The sequence below is a fragment of the Lampetra planeri genome, chromosome 9 (assembly GCF_965212315.1).
Source record: "Lampetra planeri chromosome 9, kcLamPlan1.2.h2, whole genome shotgun sequence".
Classification (NCBI taxonomy): Eukaryota; Metazoa; Chordata; class Hyperoartia; order Petromyzontiformes; family Petromyzontidae; genus Lampetra; species Lampetra planeri.
The window spans coordinates 10,322,403-10,335,179 of NC_136115.1; the positions used below are offsets into that span (position 1 = coordinate 10,322,403).

Sequence of the window (12,777 nt, forward strand, 5' to 3'; positions counted from 1 at the left end):
ACGTTCATCTCTTTGTCGCAGACATCTTCTTGCTAGACTACTTGAGCTCCTTTCGCATGGAGCACTCGACCAGTGCCGAGCTGCCAGCGTGCCGCGCTATGTTCGGAATTACAGGAGACCAGGCCTCACTGTTCTCAAGCTTGGACAAACGAACTCCCCGTGCCGTTCTGTGGCCGATCCACCGCCCCCCCACCCCCCCTCCATCTCACCAACCCCCAACCCACCCCACCATCTCACCGCCCCCCCCACCCACCATGTCACCGCCCCCCCCCACCCCCCACCATCTCACCGCCCCCCACCATCTCACCGCCCCCCCACCCACCTCTCCATCTCACCGCCCCCCCACCCCTTCTTCTCACCGCCCCCCCCCACTGCCTCGGTCGCGCATGCGCAGTTGGGCAAACGATGTAATTTGTACGTGGAACTTCTTTCGCACCGTACGAGCCAACCGTGCTCATCGGGAGTGTGCCGCGTAGATCGAGCCCGCTCGACAGGACGACATCCGTTGAAGTGTGGGGTGGGGGTCAGGAGTACTGCACGAGGCGACCAGGTGCTGGGTGGATTATTACATCACAGGACCGTGAGAAAAGGCGATAGCTTCGGGGAGGCTTTCATTCAGCGCTGATGATTTGTTTTGATGAGACGACTATCCCTGCAACGGTGGACGTGTGCGTCGCTCAGTGCATCCACGAGACCGGACGAACTTTAATGGTGGCGTTTTAGTGGAAACTGTACAACTTGGCATTTGTTTGCAGTCACTGGTGAGTGGTGACCCGGGGCTGGCCCAACATGACCGAGAAGCCGGTTGAGTCGGACACGAATCCAGGACGCGGAGTGACCATGGACACACAAAAGGCCACCACTGCGGCTGATTCCACGGCGTCCTTAAAATCTTTGTTGCAAGACACTGCGTTTTAATTTTTATTAGAGGGGGGGGGGGGCGGAATTCAACTATTGTCAATGGCAAGAATGCAATTTCCGACACCATCAGCCAAGGTAAATCTACTGCTGGATGAAGGCTTCCCCAATCGATTACAATCTTTAGCGATGGAAAAATGTACATAGCATCGAGAAACCAGATAAATGTATCGCTGATACTACTTGATGCACATTTTACTGTTCATAAATGTTTCAAAAGGAAATAATAACCGCAACGGCTTCTCTAATAAGCCGGAAGCTGGATATAATGGATACAGACACGTGACTGTGGAATTTCTAAAACTATATTTATTTTTTACCAGGTAAGGTCCAGTGAGATAAAAAGCTCGTTTTCAGAAGAGACCTGGCCATGAAATCTCAACGAAGTGGTGTATCACGTGGAAATGTATAGCAGCCAAATAATCTAAAAACGCATGCTTCTCAAAGTGGATGGATAACCCGGAAGGCCCGTAGTAAAATCCACGCGACCGCGTGGAGACACGCGCAAACTCCAAATTATTCAGCAGGCGTCAGGGTCGGAATCGAACTCACGACCTCCTGTATATCAGGACGAGGCAGTTAACATCTCGCCACCGTGGATCGGGGTGCAGTCTGCAAACCACTGCGTCATCACCCCCACAAGGCAGAGCAGCACCATCCGACAGCTCGCTTGAGCAGGGGACCACCACTTTGACGAAGTGGATGACGATACAGGTTACTTCCAGATTTGAGGCTTTCGTGACTACAAGGATTCATACTCTTAAGTTTTTTCGGTAAAGTCACGTAGGTAAAAAATACAATTAAAAGTTAATAAACTTCTGATTATTACTTTTATTAACTTTTAATTTTATTTTTTTACCTACGTGACTTTACCGAAAAAAACCTAAGAGATACAGGTTACACCGCAAGAGGTGTTGCGCTAAACCAGCGGCCACATTTTACTTTGCAGCGATTTGGTCACTGCGCATCGAATGACACGCGGTGCGAATCCCCGTCGAGATCACATCCGAAACTATTTAGTTTGGTGCCCTCACGTGTTTTGAAGAGTGAATTGCAATCTCTAGCGGCAGGAAAAACCTCGGCACATGGCAAATGAGCCACGGATAAATGAATAATTTGACGTCAATAAGCCAACGTGATTTAGCAATCTTGATTTGCGGCTTTTGTGACTGCAATAATCCATACTCTTTGGTTATTTCGGTAAAGTCACGTAAATAGAAAATTAATAGATCACGACGTTTCGATCGCATCACAAGCGACCCGTCTTCAGGTCGCTTGTGTTGCGATCGAAACGTCGCGATCTATAAATGTTCTATCTACGCGACTTTTCTGATTTAGCAATTCCATTGTTTTGCCTGGGAGTTGGTGAATTACAGATACAAGTATATATTTAAGGCAACGTGATGGGACATCTTGCCTCGCGTCTCAACACAATGTCTCTTAACCCAAACGAAACGTTAAATAGCGTCGATGGGCGCGTTAATATGAACGCTACGATGAACATCGTTGCACGAAATTGGACCATCCCCCCCCCCCACTTCAACAAAAGCGACTTACCGCAACTGCCATCAACCTTGGCCCCTGTGCGACGAACAGGACGAACGCAACGGGCGCCTCCGGTAAATCCGAGGCGCGTGTGGCACGGACGAGCGCTCGTATTAGAAGATTCCCGATGTCCAGGTGCTCGCTAAACATGCTACCGGCACACACGGGTTCCCCTCTGAGCAAGTGAGAGCACGCATTTCGGGGGCGACAGCTGTAATGCTGCCGTTGCACGCGTGAAACCAAGGCGCAACAACGTTGATGAGGGATATACACTCGGAAACACGTTAGCAAATTACTGGCGAAAGTAAAAAAATAAAATATTTTTAAAAAAATCACCATGGAACACCAAAATGGGAATTTATTATATATTTTTAAATTATTACAGTATTTTTCATTTATACAAAGCTGATCTCCCAAGGCTGAATAACCACCATCTGCAGAAACATCTTTTTTTTCTTCAATAAATGAGACTCCCAGTTAAGAGGTTCTGCCAAACATGCTGGCCCGTACCTCTCTATTCGATTAATAAGGACCTTGACCCATTGTACAATCTGACTGAATAGCATCATCACATCCAATGCTCCAAAGATCCAGACGGACCCCAATGCGTCACTCTTTTTTTTTCAATGTCTTGGCAGAGGAGTTGACAAAACTCTTCATGGGGAAATAAAAAGCTCAATCGTCGCATGTTACAAACGAGTGCCAAATAGTGTGTGTGCGCATACATCTCTAAACATGTATACGTACGTGTATATCCTAACACACACTCCACTATATATACAGAATTATACAGTACTAGTTTGTTTTGCAGCTTCGGAATCCGATGCAAGCCTGGAGAATTCAGGTTCGTCACACATTGCCTCGGGGTATGGCAAGGGAATGAACTGCGGCTGCAACGATTATAGGATGCCAGCCAACGAGAACACGCTACCGTTGTAGGTGTTTTATACACACGCGCGCGCACACAATACAATTTACAGCACACAGATCAGTTACTGGTCAATTCAACTCTGAAGGGAAGTTGCTCATTCCACGTTGTTCGCACGGTCTTGTTGACTCAATGATGGTTAGTTGAGGTGAGCGTTATTCGAACACATCAGCCGACTCAATCCCTGGGAATTCACGCGATGTTGTATAAATGCATTTAACATGTGCCCCACCCAGTTAGACCACACGAAGACTCCTAATCGTTTGATTAACCCTGCCCACGTAAACCGAAACATATCCATAGCGCTCCATTACTCTCCACGTACGCTGCCTTTCAAACGGGGATCTGCATGAAAATACTGCAGTCCCCACGATGTGAAGTTGCATTGGAAACAGACAATTCATCGTTCCAGGGAACTTGCATGCCAACTCCTACGTGTCTAAGTTACAAGAACCTAACAATAATGTACACGTGGGCCGTAGCATTCTACACGCACCAGCCAATACGAGTTTTGGCATTACTGTGTGCATGTGTTCAGTGTACAATTCACTGTTGTAAAACGGTAGATGTTTTCTTTTGACCATTTCTGCAAGTTTGAAATTTTAATATCGCCAACCACCTCACCAACCCACCCACCCCCAACTGCCTAACAAGAAATGTGAAATTTCTTACAAAATAACTCTTATTAAAAAAGTAACATTTAAATAACCACTTCCTGACACGCACACCGTAAAACCAAGGCTAAATCAAATGCTCCATTAGAGATGAAATAGATGTGGTTGTGAGCCAAATTGTTCCAAAGTCAAAACACTGGCGCTCCCTATCATGTAGGGCCAGAACAAATGCACGTTAGTTCTGCACTGGTCAGGTATTTAACAGCACGTGGCTTTTTAAGAAATGCGAGCACATTACCGCCACAGCCAGTACTGCACTTTACCCACCCCGTAAACCACCCTCATTGCATGCATGGCATGACCACACAACTAATTATCTTAACAGCAGCTATACATATTCCAAATCAATGATATATTGTTTTTTTTTTATTGTGGAATCGAAGAGATTTAATTCCATTGAGTTCCAATATGCGTGATACCATATGCAGCATGATTAAGGAGCAGTGCAATGTACCAATAACATGTTGGTAACATTAAGTCATGAAGGGTAAATGGAAATCAGATTGTTTTTTTTGCGTTACACTCACGAACGTGGTGAAATAAATACAGCACACCACAACGGGACCATTCTGCATGTATTGTAATCTACTCTTAATCAACAACCCACCAACATCGATGAACATCTACAATATCGTAAATATTTACATAAAGCAATGGAGAAACGTAATCACTTTATGGCACAGCCTCATTGCCCGATAGCATGTTTTAACTTTTGCGTTTCCGTTATCATCTACACACCGAGTGTTCCCAATCGCGAAGCTATAACGGAAGAGGAATAACGTTGTCAAGAAACGTGGTCACTGCAGGCCACTTACAGGGGCGTTACAGAAGTGCGGCTAACAAAACGTACTGATGTCGCATGACGTAACTGTGAATTTTAAAATGAATACAGATTCGTACAAGTAATAAAAAAAACGAAAAACAAAACAAAACCAGATTCAGTGCAAAGCCAACATGACAATATTTCTCAATGCACCGTTTAAAATATATCCCCACTCCCTTATGTAATGTTAAATCATTAACCCTTATCTCTTTTCTTTTGCTTCACACGAACAACAGAAGGAGATCAATAAAAGCCACATCACAAAAACCTATATACTTTACCAAAACAAATCTGCCCACAACATGAAAAGAAAAAGGATGGTTAAGTCAAATCTTGACCCGACCTCATATTTGCACAAAAAAGTACTTTGTTTAGAATAATGTCAAGTTCAACCACTGAAACATGTTTACAACATACAGTAACATCATAGGTATGGAAAATTGATGGTTTCATTTGTACAGTTAGACCAGTGCAGCATGCCAAATGAGGAACTAATAAAATGGTGGATATTTACTCTTGCTAGGATTACTCCCTCTCTCTCCTGGATGATAACTAGGTACAGAGTTCCTGCGACTCGGTTCACTCTTCACTGAAGAGATGCGGAGGTTTTCTTCTGGTTGACTGACAATGTTCCTCTGCGAACCATCAGGTCATTTTTGCATCAGCCCTCAGGACAAAAGCAAAGTGACAAGATTTTTGTGATGAGGTCAATTTTAGCGCCACACCATCAACAATTTTCAATACGATGTACAATGCCGAGACTTTAAATTCTTTTGGTGCTAGATGCGTCAGTGGGCACAATCCCACATTTTAATCTATCTTCACATTGGTGTAGATCTTCCGAACGAAGGCACTTGTTCCCATGTAGCCAACGGCTCCTATTAAAAAATACATACAAAACATCAACATCAATGCGATGCATATAAATCACAATTTACATGTACACGCCAAGACAGAGCAAACATTCCCCCATTTAGCATTCCCCCATTTAGCTTGATAAACTATAGAGGGGCAATTACTGTTGGCGAGCACCTATTCGGGCCTTGATATATGTAGAACTTCTTTCCCATTGTACGGGGGAAGGACCACAAACTAAACACCCACTCATTTGTATAAAGGAGTGGACAGTACCATTCACAGCCACCTTTGTCTCCTCTGTACTGATGGTAACACAGTGCGCCAATTACTTAAGGCAGATTTAAAACAGCTGAGCTCGAGGACAGGTTCAGATATCACTTGTCAATTGTTTTGCTTAAAATGACTTGTAGATTATGCTGTGCATGGCCTGGGATTGAACCAACATCAACGGGGATCAATGTGCTAATCATTCTGCCACCGATCCCCACAACTATGACGCACATGAGAGCCTGGTTACATTTGCCAGGGTGGCGAGATGTTAACTACCTCGCCTTGTATTCAGGAGGCCATGAATTCAATGCCGACCCTGACGCCGCCTCTTGTATCTTTGGAGTTTACATGATCTTCCCGTAGTCGTGTAGATAATTTTAGGTTTTCCCCCTCCACATTTAGAAACTTGCATTTAGAGTATTTGACTGCTAAACATTTCCACATGATAAGCCACTTTTTTGAGAAAAAATCTGAGGCCAGGTCTCTTCTGAAAAAGAGCTAGATAGCTCAGTAAGCCTTACCCGGTAAAATTAAAAAAAAAATTGTTATTGGCAATATCCTATTGAGACATTGCAGATTAGAAGCTTGTGCAGCTAGCCACCAACTACTGAATGGTAGAGCCATAATCTCTAATTGAGAAAAACTAACTGGTGTGGAGTGTAGTAAGTTTGATGTAGATGCCAATTGTCAGTCACATGTATGGCCAGGAAATTAACAGAATTGCTGGTACAGTATGGTGAAGTGCACAGACCACACATCATTGAGATCACACCCACCCGTCTACCATTAACTATACACACACACCCCATCAATCAGATTATGGAAAAGACCAATGAATATTAATCAAATTCCATTATTCATAGCTTTTGTAGAACATACAAAAGGATTTCACTTCATGAAAATTGATGCAATCGTCATGCCACCAGAGAAGATAATAAGAGGATAACTTCGTAGGAAGTCTATTGAGTGGTGAGATCTTCTTGGTTCTTTCGGTAAAGTCACGTAGAAGGGAAAAAATAAAATAATAAAAATAAAACATAATAAAAGTATTTTATAATATTTTATTCTATTATTTTATATTATTATGTTCTATTTTTATTATTTTATTATTTCCCTTCTACGTGACTTTACCGAAAGAACCAAGAAGATGAATCCCTGCAGTCACGAAAGCTTTAAATCGAAATTTGAGTGGTGAGAGTTTGGCGTACAGGCAAGCTGGTCCCCCTTCCACCAGAATCTCATTTCCACCACTGGCTCAGTGCAACTCAGAAATGCGCACAACCCCATGCCCACTTGAACAGACGACACTCTTTCATATTTTAAATATTTTTTGCTATCAATATCAAGGAATTAAATCAATTACTCTATATTTGGAGCCCTTGCAGCTAGCACTGCAGCAAGGTGTGTTATAGAATACTCCTGAAAGATGACAATACCATTTCTCAGGTCCCTTAAAAAGGACTCCTCTACCCACATTAGGTGGCATACCTGTGTGTATGTCCTGCAGAAAATAACTGACATGACAAACACATTTCTAGTTAGTAATAGGTTTTTACCTTTTATCTGGTACAAAAACGAACACCTTTATACAAGGCATCATGTTTGCAATAACCACAACACAAGCAGTCAAAATGCAAAAAAAAACAACTCTGATAATGATATGCACTGCCCTTGAAGTTGATTGGTCCACACCCGAGACAGTTTTTCTTAGAGCCTAGTCTCCATTGGTGTTGGACCAGATGACGCCAAAAGGCGTACAACTCAAGAACAGCGCACTATCAGAGTACATTTCTAGTTCTCAATGAAAAAAAATAGTTAAGGATTTATATTTGTAATTATTGGTGAACCGGGATAAGATCATCAACTAGCCATACTGCTAAAAACCTGGTTAACTCAAGGATGGCTGAAATACAGATGGAACCAATGACCTCAGTGGTGCTGGGCTCAGTGCTCCGACTCGGTATTAGCCTCGTGCTGCCGGGTAACTTCTGAACTTCAATATTGTTCCTCTACTCTGAGAGATAGCGACCTGCAATGTCCACTCGCAAAATGCCCTGACTTGGCAAAAGCGTCGGCCAGGCTTGGCTCTACCGAGGGCTTGCGTGCGCGGTCGCTCGTCAAGAGCGAGGACATCTGCGCAGGAACTCTCACGGACTGACCTGCATCCGTTGTATCAACACACTTTTCCCGACTGTAAACTTTCACTGCCTCCCCAGAGCGGGCCAAGATAAACTGGGCTTGACCCTGGCGGCGTGGCTCCCCGTGCCCTGCCCATTGTTCTCTCACTAACGCTGTGTGTTCAGTGAATTGGGGGAGGGAGGTGGGTGCTTAAGGCGGGAGAAGGGGGGGGGGAGCTTCCTTCCTCCCCTCTCTTGGGAAAAATGCCAAGATCCTCTCTCCCTTGTATACAACAACCTATCAGCTGAGACAGCATCAGGGAGCCACTTCCCTGGAGGTTGAACTCTCAAAAAGCCCCGACAAGCTTATGAAATGCTTGTTGTATTCTCTATCGCATCCAGTTTTTTTTTTGGGGGGGGTGGGGGGGGGTTTGGTCACAATGCAAGGGTGCGCATAAAGACGTGCCGAGGTGCGGTGCCACAAACACTCACCGCACATCACTCCCAAAGCGAGGCTGAACAGAGCCATGTATCCAAAGTAAAACGAGGTTTGAAAAAAACCGTACATCCTGGAAAATGGAAAAGAAACATTCAACATTAAATATTAACAAGATGCCCGGTTGTACAATGCACGGGTATAAAACACACGCGTATCTATATACACATCAAAAATGTAACAAAAAGTAGTATTTTTACATTGTTTAAAAATCAATATCACTTTCAAATTACATGCAACTGTGGAAATGTATTTGAAGGTAATGTTCCAATTTTTCTGTTAGAACACCAGCAGATAACAACCTGTTCTTGTCAAAAAATATATATATATAATTTTGGTTCCCTTTGCAGGTGATGGAATATTTTTTGAAACCACAAATATAAATTACTGGGCAGGAATGCAACAGCGCACCGTGTACGACTTTGTAGTGCATCCAGTGGCCATTAAGTTCTCCAAACACCAAGTAAACTACACATACTCTGTGCATTACGCATACGGTACACAAAGCACACACACCTGTGTAGAATGACACTCAAAACATTCACAGCTGCTGCACTTAATGAATTTAAAATGTTCAAAATAGTACTGGAATATATATGCATTTACTGTGTATGTAACAAAACACCCGACCAGGTGAGGCTGTGGTTGCAGTGTTTGATTCGCTATTGCAAGGATACGAGATCAAATATCTCAGGGGTCGATAAGTCAAGATCACTTTATCCACGGTATGACTACGGTTTGTTTCCCACAGCTTGCCGCTCGACAGAGGCATTTCTAATTTTCCCGACTGGTTCAGGGCTGCCCACGGAGTGCTGGCACATTGCTTGACTGTGGACTTGCAGAAGGCGTGCTGTAGGCCTTCCAGCTGCACCACACATTTAAGAGTAGCCTTGGAACGCTCCAAACGTACAGTTCGCGAAAAACATGTTGCGCCTCGCTATGAGGAATGAAAAAGCAATATCTTAAATACAGAAATAGGATGCCACGGTGACGAGATGTTAACTACCTCGCCTGGTATACACGTGTTCATGGGTTCGATCCCGATCCCTGTATATTTGCAGTGTGCGTGTTCTCCCCGTGGTCGCGTGGATTTTTCTCCGAGTCCTCAAAATTTTTTCCCCTCCACATTTAGAGACATGCGTGAAGAGTATTTAGCTACTATAAATTTCCACGTGATAAGCCACTTCGTTAAGCTTTCGATTATCGCCAGGTTGCTTCTCAAAAAGAGCTACACGGCTCGGTGGGCGGGCCTTACCTCGTAAAATAGTTTCAAGATTTAGAAAACAACTTACTTTGTTTTAAAGAAGAAGTAGTAGATGGAGTACATGTACACATAGGCAGATGTGGAAGCAGCCGCCAGGAAACTGGTCCATTGCCTGTAAAAGCAAGGGCCACACAAACAACACCCGATAATCAGAGTACATCACCGATCCACAGATGGAAAGAGACTTGCGGCGCAGTACAAAGTGTGCTCATTTTCATGGACCGAGTTGAGAATGCCCGAGGAGGTTCACCCTTGAGATGTCGAGTTTATGAGGATGCTGCTTTCTTCAAAGGCTCCTAAATATCACCAATCTCTGGGCCATATCTAACTACGCACTTAAAACTACACTGCTATTTGTAAGCTTGGATTTCAGGTTTAAAATTATACAGGTTACATTTTCTCACCATTAAATCCCAAATGTGCCATTGGCATGAAAGCAGAGAAGAGCATTAATCAATCATGGAGAGCTCCCCACCCCTACAGAGAGAAGGGTTTGTTTGGTGCTGCATTCGGGAATAACCCTGGAGGATGCCGCAGAATCACACTGTCCTCTTTTCAATATATGACAATGACAAGGTAATGTTTGTTTGGCTGTATAGATGAGTGGTCTGCTCCAAGGTCATCTGCTGATAGAAGCTTTAGGTGCTCATATTTCAAATACAAATGTACAAATATTAGAGCCAGTAGTTTGAATGCTGACCAACCAGAATGATTAGCTCTGCTTTAACAGCAAGCTTACATTAAGACATGACTGTCTCATGGGGGCTAGCGCTTGTTTTACAGCACCGAGGAGTGTGCACTGTCGAGCTACTGGCTTCGAATCCTCGAGATAAACGTGGGTTCACAGGAGTGCCGAGTTTGGTGGCTTCAGCCTGGGCAATGACAAACGAACAAAATAACAAATACATTTGATTCTCTGTTTAAATTATCCCAGACCAAATGTCTTAATAACAACATTGGTTCACGGCCATAGAGTGAACTGCACATTCGCTCGGCTAAAGAAGCAAAGCTTTGTAGCTGTGGTCAGGGAGGATTAATAGAGCTACAGCAGATATAGTCGTCGTGAGCTGTGCGGGGTCATTTCCACATCGAGGGGCTGTGTGTGTAGGGGATTCCATGATGGATGACACCTTCCCTCTGTGCCTGCTCGACACCGAGGACACTGCCGAGGGATAATTGGAAGGGAAAAAAACGGGGATTGTGGCTACAGCATTCAGTCACCCTGTAGCTTCATTCACGTGAATGGCACACATTTTACTCATTCCCATTGGGCGAATTCACCGAGATGTAAACATCTCATTTTGACATGGTTACATATTCCAGACGGTCACATTTTTTCCCATAAATGTATCACAATGGTAAATTATTCCTTGCAACTTAAAAATTGGGCAAATTTGGTCCCTGACGACAGCACCCAACGGCTGCGAAATGCAAATATGACTTTCGTGCCCAAGTTGCTGTAGATGATAGATGTTGGAGCTGAAGCTCCATGCTCTTTAAACTCCGCACACAGCTGGCTCATTGGTGCGTGCACCGAGCACTACGCTGCGTGACCACTCCTTACACACATAGGCAACCCCACCACACAGAGGCGTATTACTACATATGCGTTTGTGAATAGAGATGTAAAACATTTCCTAATTTTTTTAAAAATAGAATGTTTAAACGCACTGCTAAAATAAACATGCAGTCACCCATAAAACATGTACTACAAAATATACTCCATTCATTCTTGATTTGAAGCTTTCGTTACTGCAGGAATCCACTCTTTGGTTCTTTCGGTAAAGTCACGTCGGTAGAAAAAATGTCAGAAATCACATCCTTTAGCAGGGGTTACCAAAAATATTTCCAAAATTTTAAACAAACACAAAATCCAGGTTCGTTTCAACACAGTACACAAAATCCGTGATTTGATCCCATCTGTAAAGGATGTGATTCCTGACATGCAATACCCTGGTGTCTACAAACTGAGTTGTGGCTGCGGCAGTAGTTACATTGGGGAAACGAAACGACAGGTCTCGGACCGTGTTCGCGAACACAAGGCAGATCTGAAACACGGTAGGACTCGTACCTCTGCCGTTGCTGATTATTGTTTTAACGCTGTGGGCTCACACGAAATTGATTTTTCCTAGACGAAGGTAGTCTGCAAACCCACCGGCTATCATCAGAGATTTGTTCATGAAGCCATCCAGATATTTAAACAGGCACAACTTAAAATGAGTAGATGGGTACAAACTGAGCAATCATTGGAAGGACGTTATTAACCAAGTAAAGTCTTAACTGACTGATGTTTCCATCCTACCTGCCTATGTCAGCTGTTATTTCTGACTCGGTGTCTCTCTCTCTGTGTGTCTCCCTCTCATCATGTGTACCTCTTGCTCTTAGGGTGTTTAGTTCCTGTTGCCTGGCTCTCAGACATTGACACGCTAATCTCCTCATTGGCACACCTCCGGTGGCTGGGCCGTCTCACATTGACATGCTAATCTCTCACATTTACGTACAAATTCCTTCTCTAGCTCCGCCCACTTACCCTTGGGTTGGGCCCACCAAAATCCTAGATAAACTCTTGTTGCAGCAGCTCTTTCTCCTACGTCAGCAGTCCCACTGCTGCGTTTGTTTCACACCTGATGACGGTTGCTTGTGTTGCGATCGAAACCTCGTAATCTATTATATTTTTTCTACCTACGTGACTTTAACGAAAAAACCAAACAGTATACTTCATTCATGCTCGCTTAAATTACGGTTATGAAAAGTGCTTTGGACATGAATAACACAAATATATCAAACTTGAAGATACATTTCACTTATTCGAATACCTACTAACCATTGTCAAAACACATTAAGCAGCCCTTTGCCATACCTGTAGGAGCGGAGATAATTTAAC

At 43.8% G+C, this 12,777-nt stretch overlaps 1 protein-coding gene across 1 annotated transcript in view; it reads right to left on the bottom strand.

Moving 5' to 3' along the window:
• Window positions 1–2,803: 2,803 nt before the first annotated feature.
• Window positions 2,804–12,777, bottom strand: part of TM9SF3 (transmembrane 9 superfamily member 3) — a 65,069-nt gene continuing 55,095 nt past the window's right edge. Inside the window, exons 13-15 of the mRNA XM_078597593.1 lie at window positions 9,922–10,005; window positions 8,626–8,702; window positions 2,804–5,766 (exon numbers count right to left, since the gene is read on the bottom strand). Coding sequence (XP_078453719.1) covers window positions 5,699–5,766; window positions 8,626–8,702; window positions 9,922–10,005 — 229 coding nt within the window. The 3' untranslated portion in view covers window positions 2,804–5,698. The remainder of the gene's footprint in view (window positions 5,767–8,625; window positions 8,703–9,921; window positions 10,006–12,777) is intronic.